At 51.2% G+C, this 18,759-nt stretch overlaps 1 protein-coding gene across 8 annotated transcripts; it reads right to left on the bottom strand.

Annotated features, from left to right (window-relative positions):
- Nucleotides 1–324: 324 nt before the first annotated feature.
- On the bottom strand, nt 325–16,434 carry SLITRK3 (SLIT and NTRK like family member 3). Of its 8 annotated transcripts, none has more exons than XM_054515873.1 (4): nt 16,150–16,434; nt 9,968–13,021; nt 6,394–6,416; nt 325–5,312 (listed from the first exon to the last, which is right to left on the bottom strand). In XM_054515873.1, the coding sequence occupies exon 2, from the start codon at nt 13,001–13,003 to the stop codon at nt 10,175–10,177; it is 2,829 nt and encodes a 942-aa protein (XP_054371848.1). In that variant the 5' UTR covers nt 13,004–13,021; nt 16,150–16,434; the 3' UTR covers nt 325–5,312; nt 6,394–6,416; nt 9,968–10,174. The 8 variants fall into 8 exon arrangements, with proteins under 8 accessions (XP_054371848.1, XP_054371849.1, XP_054371846.1 ...); XM_054515874.1 differs by lacking the exon at nt 16,150–16,434 and adding an exon at nt 14,677–14,741; XM_054515871.1 differs by lacking the exon at nt 16,150–16,434 and adding an exon at nt 13,978–14,664.
- Between the last annotated feature and the right edge of the window lie 2,325 nt (nt 16,435–18,759).

Raw genomic sequence — 18,759 nt, 5'->3', positions numbered from 1 at the left:
GGGCTCTGCCACAGGGAGCCAAAATCCCCATGACAAATCCACACTCCCGTGACCTACATTTCCTGGAATATTTGCACAATGCATGTGGCAATTCAGCAATCAGGCAGCACTCTGGGCACACAGCTCAAGGAATGCTGAGGGATCAGTGCTTTGCAGCTTTTCCTTTCAAATGCAGCATGTTATGGCCTGGCATTCCAGGGCCTGAGCTGCTTCTAGCTCCGGGGCCAAACCCAGAGTAAGCATCAGCAACACAAAATCAAAACCAACACCAACACATCTTATCCATAGAAAGGTGCTATAGCCATAGAATACATAACTAGCAAATCATTTTTAGGCTGCTTTTATTACAAAATTACAATTTGAATTAATAGTTGCACAAGTACAAGATTGTTTTTATGCCAGTGCTGAATGAAACGCTCTGACCTCGTTCAACCCCACCGAAGTCAAGTGCAAAATTCACCCTGATATGCATGAGAAATTCTTTGAGCTTATCGTGAATTAAGGTATAGCTTGTTCTGATGATGAATTGAAATTATTTAAAATCAATTAGAACAGAAAAGACACATCCCAAACTAGATGTTCACTGAGCTCAGATTCTTGATTTACAGCCCAACATCCTGACCCTAAATGGAAATCCATACATCACTGAGGCAACATAATCAGACTTCAGATACCTTACTTTAGAGCAGGAAATTTTTTTCCCCCTGTTCAAGCCAATTGCTGGGAAATTAATAGCAACCAGAGTAATTAGCAGTGCAGATATTTCACCATCAGAACTCTGAGAGCATAGCAGAGGTTTCCAATGCACACTCAACAACCCCTTTCCTTTGCCTATAAAACCAGCCCTGGTCATTTTGGCCACTGCTTTATTTCACAAATGTGGAACAGCTCTGGAACAGCTCATGATTTACTGGAAGTCCTCTGGAAGAGTAAAAACCTTCCAGGCTTGTGCTCAGCCACTAAGCACCACTCCTTTCAAAACAGAAAAGAAAATTTAAGTCATTTGTGCCAATGTGACATTAATGGAAGCAGCTTCTTTTTTGGGGGGGTGTTACAGAAAAGGACACGCCGTGGAAATGTGATTTCCCCTAGTTGCATGACTATTTATATAGAGAAATAGAAATTCATATAAATGTATACATTTCTATAGATACACATTTTGTACACCGTAGGCATGTACATACATACATACATATATACACAGGGTGTTATATACACATCCAGATTTGTATATACATATATATAAATATATATACACACGCAAATGCACACACAGCTTGCTTTGGAGCCAGCTAGAGTTATAAATTCTCCCTCCCCCACAGAGCCAGGATGATCTGAGCTGCCTCTGCTCAACACCCCACGGTTGTCTCTCCAGCCCGAATTAAATATAATCCTCATTATTCTGCTTCTCTGGTGCCTGAGAAACTTGGCAACCTCTCTGGGTGACTCGAGATGCAGCAATTCCTCCTGCCTTGCCTCTCCTAACCTATTCTAGGAGATGCAATATGCTGCTAAGATTAAGTGTCCAAAATGCTAATATGTCTGAGAAGTGCCTCCACTGACCTACATCGGGAATGTAGGTCGGAAAGGAGCTATTTTTAACCAAAATGCCCATATTTTTAATTCCAGTCCAAAGCAAGCCACATTCCTGAATCTCCCAGAAGTTTGCAAAGACTGAATTTTACACTTCACTGGTGTAATTATAGGTACATACTTAGATTTACACACAGTATATACAGCACATACTCAGCGTTTCCGTGACACACGAGGCACTCGCTCCTGCTTGGAGCTGACAGCAACTAATTTTAGGAACATCTCCTCCTTCTCCCTGATGCGTACCTGTTGGGGATCCTTCTTTATCAGGGCTTTGTGCTCTGAAGGCTTGGACAGACTCTGGTTGGCTCTGGTTGGCAAAGGCCTGTGACACCACCACGGCCAACCTGGCCAGGCTGCCAGCAAGCTGAGGGCACTCCAGGCGGGGCAGAGGGAAGTCTCGAGGTGCAAAACACCACTCTACAGAAAAACCCAACAGAGAGAACTGTGTTTTCACTTGGTCTCCGCTCCAGGCACAAACAGAGGGCTCAGGGTGTGTCCTCAGCCCAAGGAGGATCTGTGCATGCAGACAGCTAAAAGCAATTCTGGGAATGCCAGCGACCTGCAGGCTGGTGAGAGCTTGGGCTAAAGGCAGAAAAACAGGGTCTGGGAGCTATTTGTTACCTGCTCTAAAACAAGGGTTTGCAACAAGGATTTCATGTAGTTATTGGCTGTCTCGAAGCCAGCGAGAGGCACTTGACTTTCAGGTGCCGTTCTCACTGTCAGCCTTGGCAAAATTCCACATGTCACAGCTTAGCCATTGCCATTCCTTCCATCAGCCTCCCTGGCTGCAGTGCCACAGCCCCCCACTGCTAACAGGAATAAATACATATATATATATATATATATATAAATTACATCCATCCACAATTCTTCATTGGTTTAAAACTGAAGGGGACAATTGAGCATGGACTGAACAATTACTCTCTGCCTTAATCAGTGCCTTCACTCTTCCTCAGGACCCCTCAGGGCTGGGACTTGCCCTTTTTTTGAAGAAAACACTGACATCAACTGGATCTAAAAAAGACTTTTTACTTGCCATATCTCTTTGCTTGCCAATACTATCCACTTTCCAAAGCAGCCAGGTTTTTGGGTCACTGCAAGAAAACATAACAGAAGTGATGCCACAGGAAATGTCTCTCTGATTATTAAGAATGCATTTAGCCACAGATTTATTCCAGCAGTGCTTTGGGGACAACTGATCAGTCCTGCCCTTGCATGGCAGTTTAACAGCACCAGAGAAACCTGGATGTCTTCCCTAAAAAAGACAGACAAGCTTAACTGACCAGCATCCATTACCAATGCCTAATTTTTGTAAAGCTCATTTTTCACCAAAGCACCACAACATGAATTTTCTCAGAGCTCCCAGCACACACGGGGCTGGTGGCTCCAGTGGTGCAGGACCCCAAGGACTGGATTTCTCGGGTGGAGCAGCTTGGCTGGTCCCATCCAACCCTGAAATCTCACGAATGGGGATTTCTGGCATCTCCCTTTGAGTCAGACCGTGCTGGGCACTCCCGGGACACAGCAGAGTGAAGACGTTTCAGCTCTGAGTGGCAATTCCTATGCTCTTTGGAGCAGAGCTCCCTCACTCTCCGAGGAAAAGAAGCACAAGAATTAAAGTCCCATCATGGGAATTTTCACACTGCAATGTTTCCCTCTCTCTCTCTGGTCATAGCAGTGATAAAATCAAACTGAACAATTGCAGGTCAAAAAAACCTGCACAAACCCAAAACATTAATTAAATTTGATTTGCAAAGCAAAAGCCTCCAAAGTTCAAAGATGGACTTTGGTTCAAGGGTTATTCAGATAATGGACATTATATATATATATATATATATTTAAACATGTAAAATAATTTAGAGACCAAGTACAAACCCAAAAGTTTATGTATCTTTCTATAAAACTCAGTTTAGGACAGTTACTGTTGGGACTGACTTAGTCTTAAACAAGTACAGCCTGAAAAAATGACCAAAAAATACATTCCTGTAATTCTTTAAGGTGTAATCCACCTACTGTCTATGGAAAAAGAAAGGAAAGCAAGAAAAAAAAGCATATAACCCCCATGAGCAGTATATTAATGCCACTGTAACATTTGGGGAATGTCATTAAATTCAGATAAGGTCCCTGTAGGACAAAAAGTCCCAAACCTTTCTTCAGCTTTTTTTTTTGGTTGGTTGTTTGGTTTTTAGAGTAATTGTCACAGGAGTCCCTCCTCAGGAATGGTGCTGGGTGCCACCACCACCAGCAGAGATGGCAGTGCCACCAGAGGCAGCAGCACAAATGAAGTCTTTCCCATTCCAAAAGTGATTTATCACAATTCAGGAATTCCTGCTTGGAATCATTCACGCCCTACTGCAAAACCTGATCAGTGCAGAGAACCTCCCTCCCTGGCACCGGGCTCCAAGGCCAAGCCAAATTGCTGTGCCACATGCCATGGGCAGGATGTTCCTCCATTTGCTGGAATTCCCAAGAACAGAGAGAGTCACTCCTTGGCTAACCTGAAATATCTCTTCAGGATTCACAGAATATATAGGGTATTCTTGAGAGATTTAGAAAATTCTAGTGGAAAAATAAAGACATTAGGAAAAGTAAATGGACATTAAGGATTCAGGATAGGACATAGGACTTGGTTGTGAATATTTTATATTTGCTCTGTTAGTATCTGTTCTTTTTAAGGCAACCAACAGCTGAGTCTTGCATGTCCACACCTCTAAATAATGCCTAAAAATAACCCCACACTCCAGATCAACATCCTTAACCTTCAAAAATATCAGGATTGATGCACCACCCACCCTCCAGAGACCACCCAGCATGAATGTGGCACAGAGCCTTCCTGCAGCTCTGCTCTTTGAGCCTTTTCCTCTCAGTTTCTCACAAAAATTATCCATCTGACACCATCCTGATAACACCACAATACTGACCAATTTAGCAGAGGAAATGCCACCACAGGGAGGTGTTTCCAAATACTTCCACAGGGATCAAAAATAACCTACAGGGGTCACCCCAGCAGCCTCCTGGGGAGCTCTGTGCTTTGCTCTCTGAGCACAGTCAATGGTTTCATAGAAACCTGCCAAACTGCCCCAAGAACCTGAACAAAAATGAGATAATGACAGAATTTCACAACTGGGAAACTGTAAAGATCGAGGAAAGACATTTTAAAGAAGTTGTAGGAAACACAGTTGTCAGAGCCTGTCAATCACAGAAACACAGATGCCCTGGGTTGGAAGGGACCTCCATATTCTTGCTCTCAAAGAAAAAAGATAATACTAATAAAGTATTTCCAAATAATTTGCAATTGTTACATTAGTAATCTTCTTGGCTACTTGGTCACCAATGCCATTAGAGCTAAACAAATTTGTCTTTAAAATCAAAAGCCTTAAAGATTGTTTGGTTATTTTGGGAGTGAGGTCAATCAGAGAATCACTGAATTGATGGCAAACCCATTTTCCCTGTACCATTACTCATTTTATTCTGAAACAGTCCCGTGGAGTACTTGTCTCAAAATACTTGAATCCACTTAATAGATGTTGTAATTTTCTGAGATCAGATTTTGCTCTTCATTCAAGTCTGTTGACTAAAACTGAGCATAATGTGGTGTCTCAACATTGGCTTCAAGGGAGCAGAATTGGGCCTCCCCTCCATTCCCACTCAAGGGTTTGTTCCAAGCCACGTTCCAATTCTTCCACTGCCCAATCAAACCAGAAATATTTCTAGAACTGGAAAAAAAAAAAAAAAGTATTTCCACTCACACCAGAATTAAAAAATAGGAATTTTTTGTACAAAGAGCTGTTGTGAGCTACATCCTGGGTCGATTTGCATTTCTTCCATGGAGAAAAAAATGTGTTGTACCAGTGTACAACACCAATACATAACTGTGTACACACAAATACATAACTGTGTACACACAAATACATACATACATAAATTCACTGAGAACCTCAGCCACAGATTGAAAACCAAACCTTGGAAAAACTCAGAAAATAGGAACATGCAGCACACAGAGCCTGATTTCCCAGTGTCCATAAATCCACGTTGTAAAAGCAAGTGCCTTTGGAAGAAGGGCAATCCTGGAACAAGTTCACCCTGGGGTGGCTGGAGCTCTGCCAAGAGTTGTATCTGTGGTAAAGCAATGTCCTGAGCAGTGAACTCCCACACTCAGAGCCAAATTCTACATGCTGCTCTTCACGTGAACATCTCTGTTAAACCTCAACCCCAACCATGACATCTTCTTCATGTGAAATGGGTACTTGAAGCAAGTGGAGGCAGCACAGAGATCATCAAGTGCTGCTGGCACACCCAAGTGCTTCAGGAGAACAGCCTCACATTTTGGAGAGACCTTTCCCCCCTTTCAAAGTTCTCAGAGAACAAGTTGGACAAACCCACACATTTCTAGCTTAAAACCAAATCAGCTGCGCTGCCACACTCAAAGGTGGTTTTTGTCTGGAAAGGTCTCTGACAAAATATGGAGCTGCCACAGCTTAACTCATGTTCACTAAAGCCCCTAAGAAATGAGATTCTCACTCTCCAATAACACTCTAATCACAGCAGTAGGCAACAGGCTTTCCAAAATTCCCATTATCACTCATACCATAGCATTTAACATCTTTCTATTGCTGTTGATACACTCAAGAGATTCCATGAAGCCATTTCCAAACAAGTTTTTTAACCTAGGGTACAATGTGATGGTGACATCAATGACAACATCCAGAAAATACAAAAAGCACCAATAATTGAGCAGCACCAGGATCATCCTTTCCATTTCCCTGTGTGCAGCTGTTGGCTGGGACTGGGGCTTACCTGGCCTTGCTGTTCTTTTCCACCTGTAGGAAGAATTTCAATGGTCAGTGAGGGAATAAACCAAACACTTTGCTGAAGGTTTTACTACCACAGGTTGAGCTGCTCAGGCTGACACCAGGTACTTGTACAACCATGAAATCAGCTAAAAAATTATTTATTTCACATAGCACCCCATCAAACAGCTCTAATGCAACTGCAGATCATTTGATTTTATTTGAATCCTTCCCAGTAGCATTATGCTACCATAATGCTACCAATGCTACTGCTGACAAAGACAGAATTATCATTAACACTCCCTATTAATTAGGAGGAACCTGGGTTGGAGCATGCAGAGTGTCACCCACTGCAGGTCAGATATGATGGATCCACTTTTTTTCCTGCAGTGGGAAAGGAATGCTGCTACCCACTCAGCCTCAGCTCAACACAACGAAAAAGCAAAATAAAAGTCATCAAAACACCCTTTAGATATCACACTTAGACATTGTCAACACTTCCAGAGCAAATCATCCCCAAAATCATCTCAGTACACAAGGGAAAGGAAGTTTCCTACGCAAGGAAAGAAAAATAACTCAACGTAAGCCAAATATTATCTCTTTTAATACAAAATTCCATTCTCATAGAACAAATTTATTTCCACTGAATAAATAGATCTGCTCACCGTCCACGGGCGAGATTACTGCCTATAGTAAGGATGAAATTCTCTTGCCTTTCTGCAGTTTAATTAAAATATAAACATTATTTGCAACTGGCTTTACTCTATTTGGATACAAGTATGAACATTGGGGCTTTGAGCACATTGCCAAATGTATACAGCACCACTCTCACTGGGGGTTGTACTTTAACCTGATTTATACAGCTCCACGCATCACTTGCATGTAGGCTTATCAATGTAATTATTACAATTATGATAAGAAGGATCTGGCCTTTGCACTTGCATGTTTAATACTCTTAGCACGTGCATGCTCTTCCACTATCTATTAAAAACTCAGCAAAACAAACAAATGAGCAAACCCCAACGGGTCAGAGCTGAAGGCAGCAGTGAGGAAACACAATCTCAACTCAAGAGAGGAAATTGCAATGTGTAATATTTTTACTGATGGCATGGAGGGTGATGCCAGCTTTACAGGGGTTCAGAGCTGTCCCTCCATCTCCAGACACACACAGCTGCTACCAAGGCTGGGGAAATGACTCTCCAAGAGTAAAGCTCACCATGAGCATCCTGCCCAGAGCTGTAAATAGCAACATTGTGGGGAGAGCAAGTATTTATGGGTTTATCTCTGTTAAAACACGTTGTGTGGGGTGAAACCGAGCTGCTCCCCAAGGAAAGGGCAGGTGGTGGGGAGGGCAACCTTGGCACTGTGACCCTCTGCCAGGAGGTGACAGACCCTGGTCCCAGCAGCACCTTTGGGGGAGCAACCTCGATTCACCGGGACAAAACACCCTGACCTCTGTCCAGACAAATGGTGCTGATGGACACAGTGGGTATTTCTGGATTAACCCCACTCTCTGGACACATTGGGTATTTCTGGATTAACCCCACTCTCTGGACATAGTGGATATTTCTGGATTAACCCCACTCTCTGGACACAGTGGGTATTTCTGGATTAACCCCACTCTCTGGACACAGTGGGTATTTCTGGATTAACCCCACTCTCTGGACACAGTGGGTATTTCTGGATTAACCCCACTCTCTGAAGGCCCTCGGGGCAGCGCCCGGCTGTGGGGGCTGCCCATGGCGGCCCTGCCCGCCTCGGGACAAGGAGCCCGCGGGTTCATTCGGCGGGGCGAACGGGGACAGGGAGCGGCGTCGGGAGCTGCTCCAGGCCGGGATGGAATCCAGGATCGAGTCCAGGATCAATCCTGGGATCAATCTCGGGATGAATCCCGGAATCCACCCCGGGATCGAGCCCGGGCCCTCCGGCCGCGCCGCCGCCCCTCAGCGCTGGGGCTGGGGCGCCACCTGGCGGCGGCGAGGGCTCCGCGCCCGGCCCGGGACCGCGGGGACAGCGCCGGACAAAGGGACACGGCCGGACAGAGGGACACCGCCGGACACAGGGACACCGCCGGCGACAAGACACCAACGCGGACAAGATACCAACCGGGACCCGCCCGGGCAGGGAAATCCCATGGTCTTTGGTCTCCCTCCGGTAGCAGCGGGAGAAGGGCGGCGCGGCCGCTGGGATGGATGCTTTGCTTTCCCAGATCGCATCCCCCCATTCCAAAGTGGAAATGCGGTTTAATCCGGAGGGGTGGGAGCTCTCTGAGTGCTCACCCCGCTGCCAGCACCGGCAGCATCCCTGCGATGCCTCCCGGTGCCTCCAGCAGGCCGGGAAGCAGCGCTCCGGCGGGATGCGCTCCCAATTTTCCCGATATTTTAAACTGTCAGGACAGTGCGGCAGGGATACAGATCGCAAATCGGATTTGTGACAGTCTCGGGTGGTATCTTGGCAAGAGACGCTGTACAGGGTTTTTTTTTCTCTGTTAACATCACAGTGCATCGAACTGTTATTAATAAAATAGCGCTCAAGGTTATGGGGGGAAGGAAATCTCTGTGGAGGAAGCTGAAGTTTCAGGTTCAAGCTTTGTATTCCTATATATATATATATATTTGGGGGTGTATATATATATATATATATATCTGCAATTTTTTTCAAAACGTTTTATTAGGAAAGCTATACCAGACGCATCACTGTACAATGATTTAACATTACCTTTACAATTTATATTCACTTGAAATTACAGAATAAATATATGCACATTGTTGTACCTTTGTGTGTGTGTGTGCATGTGTGCGTGTATGGGTGCATGAGAGAAAACATTAAAAGTGCTTCCTACAAAGCTGTTAGTGAGAGGCGCCCATTAGCTTTTGGTTTTTTGGTTTTTTTTTTTCCTTTTTTTTTTTTTCCTCTGTATATTTGCATGTCGCTTTTATTAGGAAAGTGCGGATGTCCTCCAAAAAAAAAACAAAAAAAAAAAAAACCATGGCGTCATGATGAAGTGTCACTGAGCATCCCCTAGGTGTGTGCGCCACGTGGTGACATCCTTTGGGCTGCTCGGCTCCGGGTGGCTTCCCCCAGCCCTCGGGATTCCCCCCGAGCCCCCCTGGAGGGGCTGGGCTGGCGGAGGGTGAGGGTGAGGAGTGTGCGTGCGAGGGAGGGAGAGAGACAAGAGTGAGACATTCGAGCAAGACCCTCCCCTCCCTTCCCTCTTGCAGTTTCCAGGCATGCAGCAAACTGCGCTCGTTTGCTTCTTTGCATTATTTTTTTTTTCTCTCTTTTAAATAAATGTACAGAATCTGTGCCATGATGGGCAAGAAGAAAGCAGGCCAGAAAATGCCATCTTCCCTCCCCTTCCCCTCCAAGGGAAAATATCAAGGAAGTTTACTGCCAACGGAAAAAGAAAAAAAAAAGGAAAAAAAAAAGAGCCAACGAACAAAACAAACAACAAGAATAAAGAAAATAAAAGAAAAGGGAAAAGAAAAAAGAGAGAAAGAGACACACATAGAATTTACTTAATCAGGATCAATACAAAGATCCCCGATAATAATAATAATAATATAATAATAATAATATACCTTTAGACATGGCACAGTCAAAGTCTCAGTTTCAGTATAAAAAATAATGATTGATTAACATCTGCTGGCAAAAGTCTGCGAAGGCACTTCGTCGATTACTGATCTGAGAAGGGCCCTGCCCCGCAGCGCGCACATCTGGCGGGGCAGAGCGCACAGCTGGATCCTCTGCTCGCGGGCGGCGGGGCCGGGCGGGCGGCGGGGCGGCGGTCAGAACCGGTACGTGGTCTTCTCCAGGACTTCGAGGTAATCCGGCTTGGTTTGGAGTTTGGCCCTTAACTCGAGGTATTCGCTTGTGGGGGTTTGGTGGTCCGGGAAGCCCTTGCCGGCCGCGAAGAGCAGGGTCTCCTTCAGCCGGGCGTCCTGCTGCAGGTCCGGGTATTGCATCCCGGGGGGGTGGACGTGCAGTTCCTTCAGCTTGGGCACTGTGCCGTAGAGGCAGTCCACGAACCCCACGGCGCAGGGCGGCGGGCGGTCGCGGTCCCGCGGGGCTCCCCCCGCCGCCGCCGCCCCGAGCGCGCCCGCCGCCAGCCCTCCGCCCGCGGGGTGCTGGGGGTGCACGGCCACGATGGTGTTGAGCTGCGAGCTGGACACGGCCAGGCTCCACTCCTGCTCCTTCTCCAGCAAGGTGCGGTAGCTGCTGCCCGGCTCCGGCGCGGCGGCGGGGGCGGCGGGGTGGGCGAAGCCGCGCTCGCCGCCGCCCCGCAGCAGCTCGGCCGCCTCGCCGCCGCCGCCCGCCGCCTCTTCCTCCTCGCGCGGCTTGTAGATGGGGTTGTTGCACATCTGGGTCACCGGGTGCGGGATGTAGTCGTAGACGTGGCCCGCCGGGGGCGCCTTCTCCGGGGAGCGCTCCCCGGGGCCCCCCCCGCCGCCGCCGCCGCCCCCGCCGCCGCCGCCGCCGCCGCCCTCGGGGAAGAGGCGCGGGCAGCGCAGCGGCACCGCGCCCAGGTCCGCCGCCTCCGCCCGCGGGCCGCGGAACGGCAGCTTCCGCCGGCGGCGGCGCAGCACGAAGGCGAAGAGCCCGGCGGCCACCAGCACGGCGGAGAAGAAGAGGACGAGGAGGCTGAGGATGAGCACGGAGAGCGGCACGGCCGCGGCCGCGGCGGCCGGGGGCAGCTCGTAGGCGGCCGCGCCGGTGGCGGCGGGCGGCGGCGGGGCGGCGGCGGGCGGCGAGGCGGCGGCGGCGGGGCGCAGGGCTGCGGGGCACAGCGCGGCCAGCTCCAGCGAGCGCAGGTCGCGGCGGGCCAGTGGCTCGGGGCTGGCGCACAGCACCTCGCCCACCACGCTGACGGAGCTGAGCGCCTCCAGCCACTGCTTGAGCGGCACCAGGTCGCAGGTGCAGTCCCAGGGGTTGAGCTTCAGGTCGATCTGCACGATGGCGTGCAGGTGCTCCAGCACCCCGGCCACCGGCAGCGCCAAGAAGTGGTTGTTGCGCAGGTTGAGGCGCGCCAGGGAGGTGCCGGCGAAGGCGTCGGTGGGCAGCGTGCGGAGCAGGTTGTCGTTGAGGAAGAGGAGCTTCAGGTTGGGCATGAGGCTGAAGGCCGCCGGCTGGATTTCCCTGATCAGGTTGTACTCGAAGTACAGGTAATGCAAACTCTGCAGGCCCCGGAACATGCCCGGGGTGAGCCGCTCGATGTCGTTCCCGTTCAGGTACAGGCTCTTGAGGTTCGGCAGGTTGATGAACGCCCCGTCCTGCACGTAGGAGATCCGGTTGTTCCCCAGGTGTAAGAGATCCAAGGAGGAAAAATTCCAGAAATCGGAGCGGTAGATTTTCTGGATCAAATTCCCGCTCAGGTACAGCTTCTTGGCGTTCAAGGGCCTGGGCAGGAGCTCGGAGATGTTGTGGAATCCCCGCTCCTTGCAGTTGACCGTCAGGCCCAGGTCGTTGATGTGCAAACTGCAAGAGCAGCCGGTGGGGCAGATGATGGGGATGGGGGGCCGGGTCTGGTAGGCAGCCACGGGAGGTTGGTTGGGCCCCGGGTACAGGCCACGGGGGGTCGGGGGAGGCCGGGGCGCCCGGGGCTGCTTGGTGGGCTTGGGCTGCTTGTTGGACGTTTTGTACTCAACAGAGGAAGCGGTGAAATGGAAGGAGGACAGCATGGAGGAAGGCTTGGTAGGCCACGCGTTCTCCTTGCTGGAGGACAGCTGAGGGATGCCCAGGCTGGCTTCCACCTCGGAGTCGGACAGCATGGGGCAGAGCTTGCTCCTCTTGATCTCCCGCAGGTCCTTCCCGTGGAAGTGGAAGGGGGTCTCGCAGGTGATGTCCCCCACCAGAGCGGTGTAGGGGATGCGCTCCAGCCAGCTCTTGAGCTGCACGATCTCGCACGTACAGTTCCACGGGTTCTCCTCCAGCTGGATCTCCATCAGGCTCCTGCCAATGTGGTCCAACATCCCGCGGTACGAAAGGACTTTGAGGCGGTTCCCCCGCAAGTCCAAGTGGGTTAAGGACACAGACTTAAATAAATTGGTGGGAAGCATGGGGATAAGATTGTCATTTAGGATAAGGACCCTCAATTTACTTAGGTTTCGAAATGCCCCGCTTTCAATCCGTTTAATGACATTGTAATCTGCCTGCAGATATTCCAGACTTTCCAAACCCAGGAAAGTATCGTTCCTGAAAATGTCCAATTTGTTTTCGTGCAAATACAACCTCTTCAGAACTCGGAGCCCGTTAAAAGCCCCCGTCTGAATGTCCTGCAGTGCATTGTTCCCAAGGTTAATAGATACAGCATTGTTCAAGTGAAGAAAACTGTTGGTGTACAATTTCCTCATGGAATTCCTCTGCAGATAAAGTTTAAAAGGTCTCGACCACGACTCTGTTATCTGACTAATATTTATAAATCCCTTGTTGTCACAATGTATATGGAAAAGGCTCTCCTTCACTTCACAGTAACATGGATCAAAGCAGGGCTCATCCAGTTCCTCCGAGTCCTCTATCAAGGGAATAGGTGTAGTCCATGCTAGAGCAATTGTGCTTAGAAGAATTATCCACAACATCCTTCCTTTATGAAGCCTCTCTGCCGTGGAAGGTTTCATCATTTGTTGGTGTTTACAAAACTGCAACGGGAAGAGAAACACAGATTTCAGTATTTCTGCCCTGCCCCTCTCCTTCCCCTAAGCCCCTACCTGCTGGACTCATGTCGGGCTCCTGGAAAGTTCAGCAATTGTTGGGCAGACGTTCCCAACCAACTCCAGGGGTGTCGGCTGGGCGAGCCTTGCCCTGATTTATACTTGGGAGATGTTAGAGGGCTGCATCACGCGATAGCAGCCTGCCTCGCTCCCCTCCCCGTGGTAAATGCCACCTATAAAGAGGACAGCACATGCAGCCCCGCACGGCACCACGAGCACACCGAACGTGTTGCGTCTCTCCACGTTTCCCAGGCTTGGGAACTGCCCGCATCTCATCCCCGGCTGCAGTTTTAGCCCGGGAGCCATCACAGCCCGCCTCGACTCCGGGGGGGAAGCACACCAAGTGTGGGCACATTTCTCCATTGTCGCACCACATCCTTCATCCATGCAAACTCCCAAAGTTATTGGACCTCCACCCTCAGATCTCCTTCCCTCCCTCCCTCCCTCCCTCCCGGCTCGATGCGTTCCACACGCGAGTTGCAGGGAATGTGCGAGCTGTGCTGGTGTCCCTGGCAGAACGGCTCCCCTCAGAAATCCCCACAGCATCTTCACCGGAGTAAATGGTTAACGACCCTGATTGGGAAGGAAATCTTCCCCTCGCAAACGCGCCCCGGTGAATTAATGCAACCGGTATATTATCAGATAAATACACACCACATATTAGTCATTTTAGCTGATTAAAGCATTTAGAGATGATTAATCTTTCTAAAGCACATGCCCATGCGATCAGCAGATCTAAAGGGAAGTGACAGCTGAAGAGGCACCTAGGATTGAAACGCTCAGCCTGCCTTGGATTAGGGCATTTTGTGCCCCCAGGACCAAGCAGGAGACCCGGTTAAAAAGCTGAAAGTGGAAGAAAAAAAAAAAAAAACCTTGACACTTACCAGCCGATAAATTCTCTATCCTACTATACACGATTCCGAATGAAGACACCATTCTTCTCCAATCAGATGAAAATAATACTGCCCTAATGAGATGCAGCTCCTTCAACATATGGTTTCACCCTTCCTTTCACCAGATATTTTAAATGTATGGGCACAGGGAAACGCTAAGGATGGGAATAATACCAGTGGTGATGCAGCCTTCCTTGAATCCCTGAAATGCCCATTAGAATGATTCGGAGCGATCATTGCTTTTAGTCTCAATCTCCCAATAAAAAGGTCCTTTTTGCCTTCCTCGTGTAAGAACTAGAAAAAATTGCCCCCCATCCGTAAACTTAAGAGCAGAAAGATGCATTTAGGGGAGAGAAATGCCAGAGGAACAGAAATCCTTAGGATCAACTTGCAAATGAAACCCTCCCCTGTGGGAAAGAGGAGATGGTTGAAAGCACGAAAAGAGAAATACCCCCTGCAATTAAAACCAGCATCTAATTGGGGAGAAGGGAGAGAGACGAGAGCTATATTGCAGTATCAATCTCTCTGTCTCCTTTGCAAAATATTAGCCACTTAAGTTCTTTCTCTTCTGCAAGGGCTGTAATAAAAATAAAAAAATAAATAAAGAGGATTATTATATCTTCTTTTTGGAAGAGGGGGGTGTCTTTGACCCTAGGCGGAAACAAAAGGATCCAGAAAGGTTGTACTTACCGGTTTGCAGGAGAGATTTTAGCACATCGTTACCAAAAAAAAAAAAAAAAAAAAAAAAGGCAAAAGAAAGGAAGGGGGAAAAAAGAAAGCTCGAGTTTAAAGATTGCTGGTTTGTCTCTGCCTCTCCCTCTCTGTGGCTCTCTCTCCCTCTCTCTCTACTCCTGCTGAAGCTGAGGCAAAAGGAAAAAAAAAAAAAAGATAAAAAAAAAAAAGGAGAGGGAAAAAAAAAAAAAAGAAGCAAGCCTGAAACGTGCTGGGAATGCAATGAGCCCCTCAATGATCCTTTTTAGGATGCAGAGCTGCTGTTTGGCACACTCAATGGAGGAGGGAGGAGAGGGGCTGCTGCAGGCTCCAGCGCCGCCGCCGCCTTCCCCGGGCAGCAGCAGCAGCGGCAGCGCGGAGCGGGCGCCGGGCGCGGTGCGCGGCTGTGCGCGGGTGCGGGGCGCTGCGGGGCCGTGTGCGTGTGTGTGAGTGTGTGTGCGTGTGTGTGCGTGTGTGTGTGTGCGCTGCCGCTCCTGCCCTGGATCAGGCTCCTCCACGTCATGAAAATCAGCTTCAAGAAGGGGAACAAACGGAGGGGGCGCGCTCGGCTCCAGGTCGGGGGCGCGCATTTGGGAAGCCCTGACTACACAGTTTTTTTTCCCTTGCCTTTTTTTTTTTTTCCTATCTTTTTTTTTTCCTCCTTTTTTTTTTTTTTTTTTTTTAAGAGGGAAGGAGGGGGCTGGTTGGCGGAGAGGAAGGGAAGTGGGAAACGGGCAGATGGGGGAGGAAAAAAACCTGAGAAGAATCAGAGAGGGGGGGAAAAAAAGCCGCCGGGATGGGGCAGAATTTGCACCCACCCCCCTTTCCCCTTTCCAAAAAAAAAAAAAAAAGAAAAAAAAAAGAGGGGAAAAAAAAGGGAACAAAAAGCCCAAGTCTGGAGGAAATCACAGCTGCTCTGACTGCGAGTGCCAGCCGAGGGCTGCGGCGGGGAGCAGCGCGGGGGTCCCGCTCCGGCCGCCCCGCTGCCCCCGCATCACCGCCTGCTCCGCCCGGTGCTGCCCGCCCGTCCCGGGGCCGCTCCCGCCCCGAGCCTCGCCGGGATCCCGCAGCTTCCCGCAGAGCCAAACACCTCGGGGAGACACCGCGCACCTCCCGCATCCTCCCGCCGTGTGCGCGGAGGCGGAGGGGCCGCGCCCGCGGTGCCCGCCCGCCCCGGGAGCCGCCGCAGGTAACGGGGCTGCGCGGGGCGCGGCGGATCCGCGGAGGGGGGCGAAAGTTGGTGCGGGAGATGCGCGGGGGGCTCGGGGGGCTGCGGGGGCTCTGCCTGCCCCCGGCCGGGTGGGAATTGCTGCGGGCAGGGCGGGCGGTGAGCCCCGCGCTGCTCCGCGCATTCCCGCTGTCCGCACCCGCGCACTCATCCGCGCGTAACTCCCGGGGCATCCCGCACCCCCCTCCCGCACCCCGCGGTGGCTCGGCCGGGAGAGACTTAACTGGAACCGCGGCTCGGGAGCGAAAAGTTCGGGGGCAGAGCCGCGGGAGCGGGCGGGAGGTGCCGGGGGCTCCGCGGGCTCCCGCCGCCCCGGGGCCGCTCTGCGCGGGCAGGGGCGCAGCCTCCGCGCCCGCGGATACGCAGCATCTTCCCCCGGCTGCCGAGCTCTCCTCCGCCGGTGCAATATGGACGCACCGCTCGCTCCTAATTAAATTGCTGCATCATTCATTTTCTGACGCGGGAGCGACATGGGGTACGGCAGGCTCCGTGCACCGACACCCCCCGTTCGGAACGGGGGGGAGGCGGGGAAAAAGGGCCGGAGGGGGAATCACAACAGTTTGTTCTCGCAACAAGCTCGCACCTTGGCGGGCTCGGCAGCAACTCAGGAAAGGCACCTAAGGCAGCAAACCCCGCTGGGTTTGGGGGGCAGCCCCCCCTTCCCCATGGATGCCGCCCGTGGGGCAGGGTCGGGGGGCGCGGGGGGAGCCCTGACCTCGCAACTTTGCCAAATGGCCCCGAATTTCGCTCCTTTTCCTCGCCAGAGCTGCTGCCGTCGGGCTGTGCGGAGGGGCTGGCACAGGGCAGGGATGGCCCTGGAATGCAGAGCGGGGAGCGCTGCGGGGATGGACGGACATCCCGCCGGGTGCCCCCGCAGGACACACGGACACCCCTGTGCCCCCTGCCCGGCTGTGACACGGCACAGCCCCGCGGGATGCCCGGGGGAGGAGGAGGGAGGGGACGGCCCCGCACCTCCCTACCCATCCTTTATGCCCCCGCGGTTTCCCGGAGGGCTGAGGAGCCTCAAATGGACACAGAGAGGCGGCTCTCCCGGGGTTTGTCCAGGCCATGTCCCCTGTCCCCTCAGCCAGGAGGCAGAAGTCACCGCGGGCCATCCCCTGCATCTCCCTCCAGCCTCAGCAGCTCCCGGCCCTTGTCCGTGCTCGGTGTGAGTGTGACTGGCAGCAGCTCCGGGGAAGGGTACGGCTGATGTAACCAAGATTAGGACGTCACTCGCTTATTAATGATAATTATTATTATTGGCAAGCCAGCTATCTCCTTGCCAGAGCCCATCCTGGAGCTGTGGGGATGCTGTCAGCAGGGTGGGAGCTGGCAGGTGCCCTTTGGCTGCCTTTTGCCAGCCTCAGCTGCCATCACCGAAATGCACCTTTCCCTTCTTATTGTGAGAATAAGGGAGGAGACCCAACTTAGAGGTGGGTGCTCGGGCAATTATTGTGCCTTGCAGAAACATCCTTACACGGTTCTGTTCCACCAGAGGAGAGCGTTCCCCTGCTGCAGTCGCTGCTCAGCAGGCACGGAGTGCTCCAGGCAGCCTGCAGTGGGAACCATCCCCTGCCCTGCCCTGCCCTGCCCTAACCAGCAGAAGGGGCAGTGGTGGAGAGAAAACAGGGAGTTTTCTCCCAAAGCTCGCCCTCACTGTCCAGAAAGAAACATTCTGAGCTTTAATAGTGTCTCTGTCTCCAGCAATCCACGGCAAGGGCAAAAGCAATAAACAGTGCAAGGGGGAGGGCAGCTCTGCTGTAATTATGGCAAATGGGAGCTGCTTCCCAGCTGGCTGGGTTTGGTAAGGTCGGGAGCAGTTTGGGGGTGCTGGGTCCGAGTGTGGGCAGGGTTTGGACACAGCTCCAGCTGCATTTCTGCCCAAAAGCCCTGCTGGGCACTCAGGGGTGGCCTCCAGGGCAGGAGAAGCTGTGGGGAGCCCAGGGTGGCCCCAGCTGGGTGTGCTGATCCCTGATGGGATCATTGATGCCTGCTGGCATCTCCTGGGTGCCAGAGCTGCCAGCCCCATGCTCCAGGAGGGCTCAGAAGGAATATCCCATGGCTCTCCCTGCCATGCTCCTCAGTGGAACATGGGAACCCTGGAATTTAGGGAAGGCCAGGGTGCTGGGCTGTGCAGAACACAGAGCTGAGCTCTCCAGCACACAGAGAGTGGCCCTGGGCAGAAACACTCCCAGCTGCACAGGCTATGAGAGGCTCGTGCCATTAGACTGGGCTCAAAGCTCAGCTTAACCTCCTTCCCTGCCCTGATGACCCCTCTCCTTGTCCCCATGAGATTTCTATATTGCACAGTGTCTTCATATTCAGTATTGAGGTTCCCCTCTCCCTTTCAAATATTCTTGGGATTCTATATTAGATATTACTCAAGAAGAAGAAGAAATGTTAGTGTTTTTGAAAATGTTGATAGAGGAAAAATCAAGAATTGAGAGTCTTCTCTGTGCAGCAGTTAGTGAAGCAGTTTATGAGGCTTCACTTTTCTTATTCCCTCTCTGTTCCTTAATTAATTTATCAAACACGGACAGGGGAACAGAATCATCAGCTGGAATTTACCTCTAGCCCTGTTCTGGAAGAGACTATTTCAGTTAAATCTCTCTCACATTGTCCCAGGGGTGTTTTAGTGACCACGACCTCTCTTGCTGCTGCATCAACAGCTCAGCCTCGCTACCAGGGCTCCCAAATTGGATGCAGGGGGTTGTCCTGTCCCCCTCAAGCCCCTGCAGAGGTTCCCCTGACTGCTGGAGGGTCCTGCTTGCACTGGGAGAGCTCAGCCCAAGGCTCAGGTGCTGCTGAGCTCCCTTCATCCCGTTCTGGCTGCT

This window comes from Molothrus ater, chromosome 10 (genome assembly GCF_012460135.2).
Source record: "Molothrus ater isolate BHLD 08-10-18 breed brown headed cowbird chromosome 10, BPBGC_Mater_1.1, whole genome shotgun sequence".
In the NCBI taxonomy this organism is placed as follows: domain Eukaryota; kingdom Metazoa; phylum Chordata; class Aves; order Passeriformes; family Icteridae; genus Molothrus; species Molothrus ater.
Note: the sequence above shows the minus strand (reverse complement) of the source record. Positions and strands in the feature narration are given on the sequence as shown.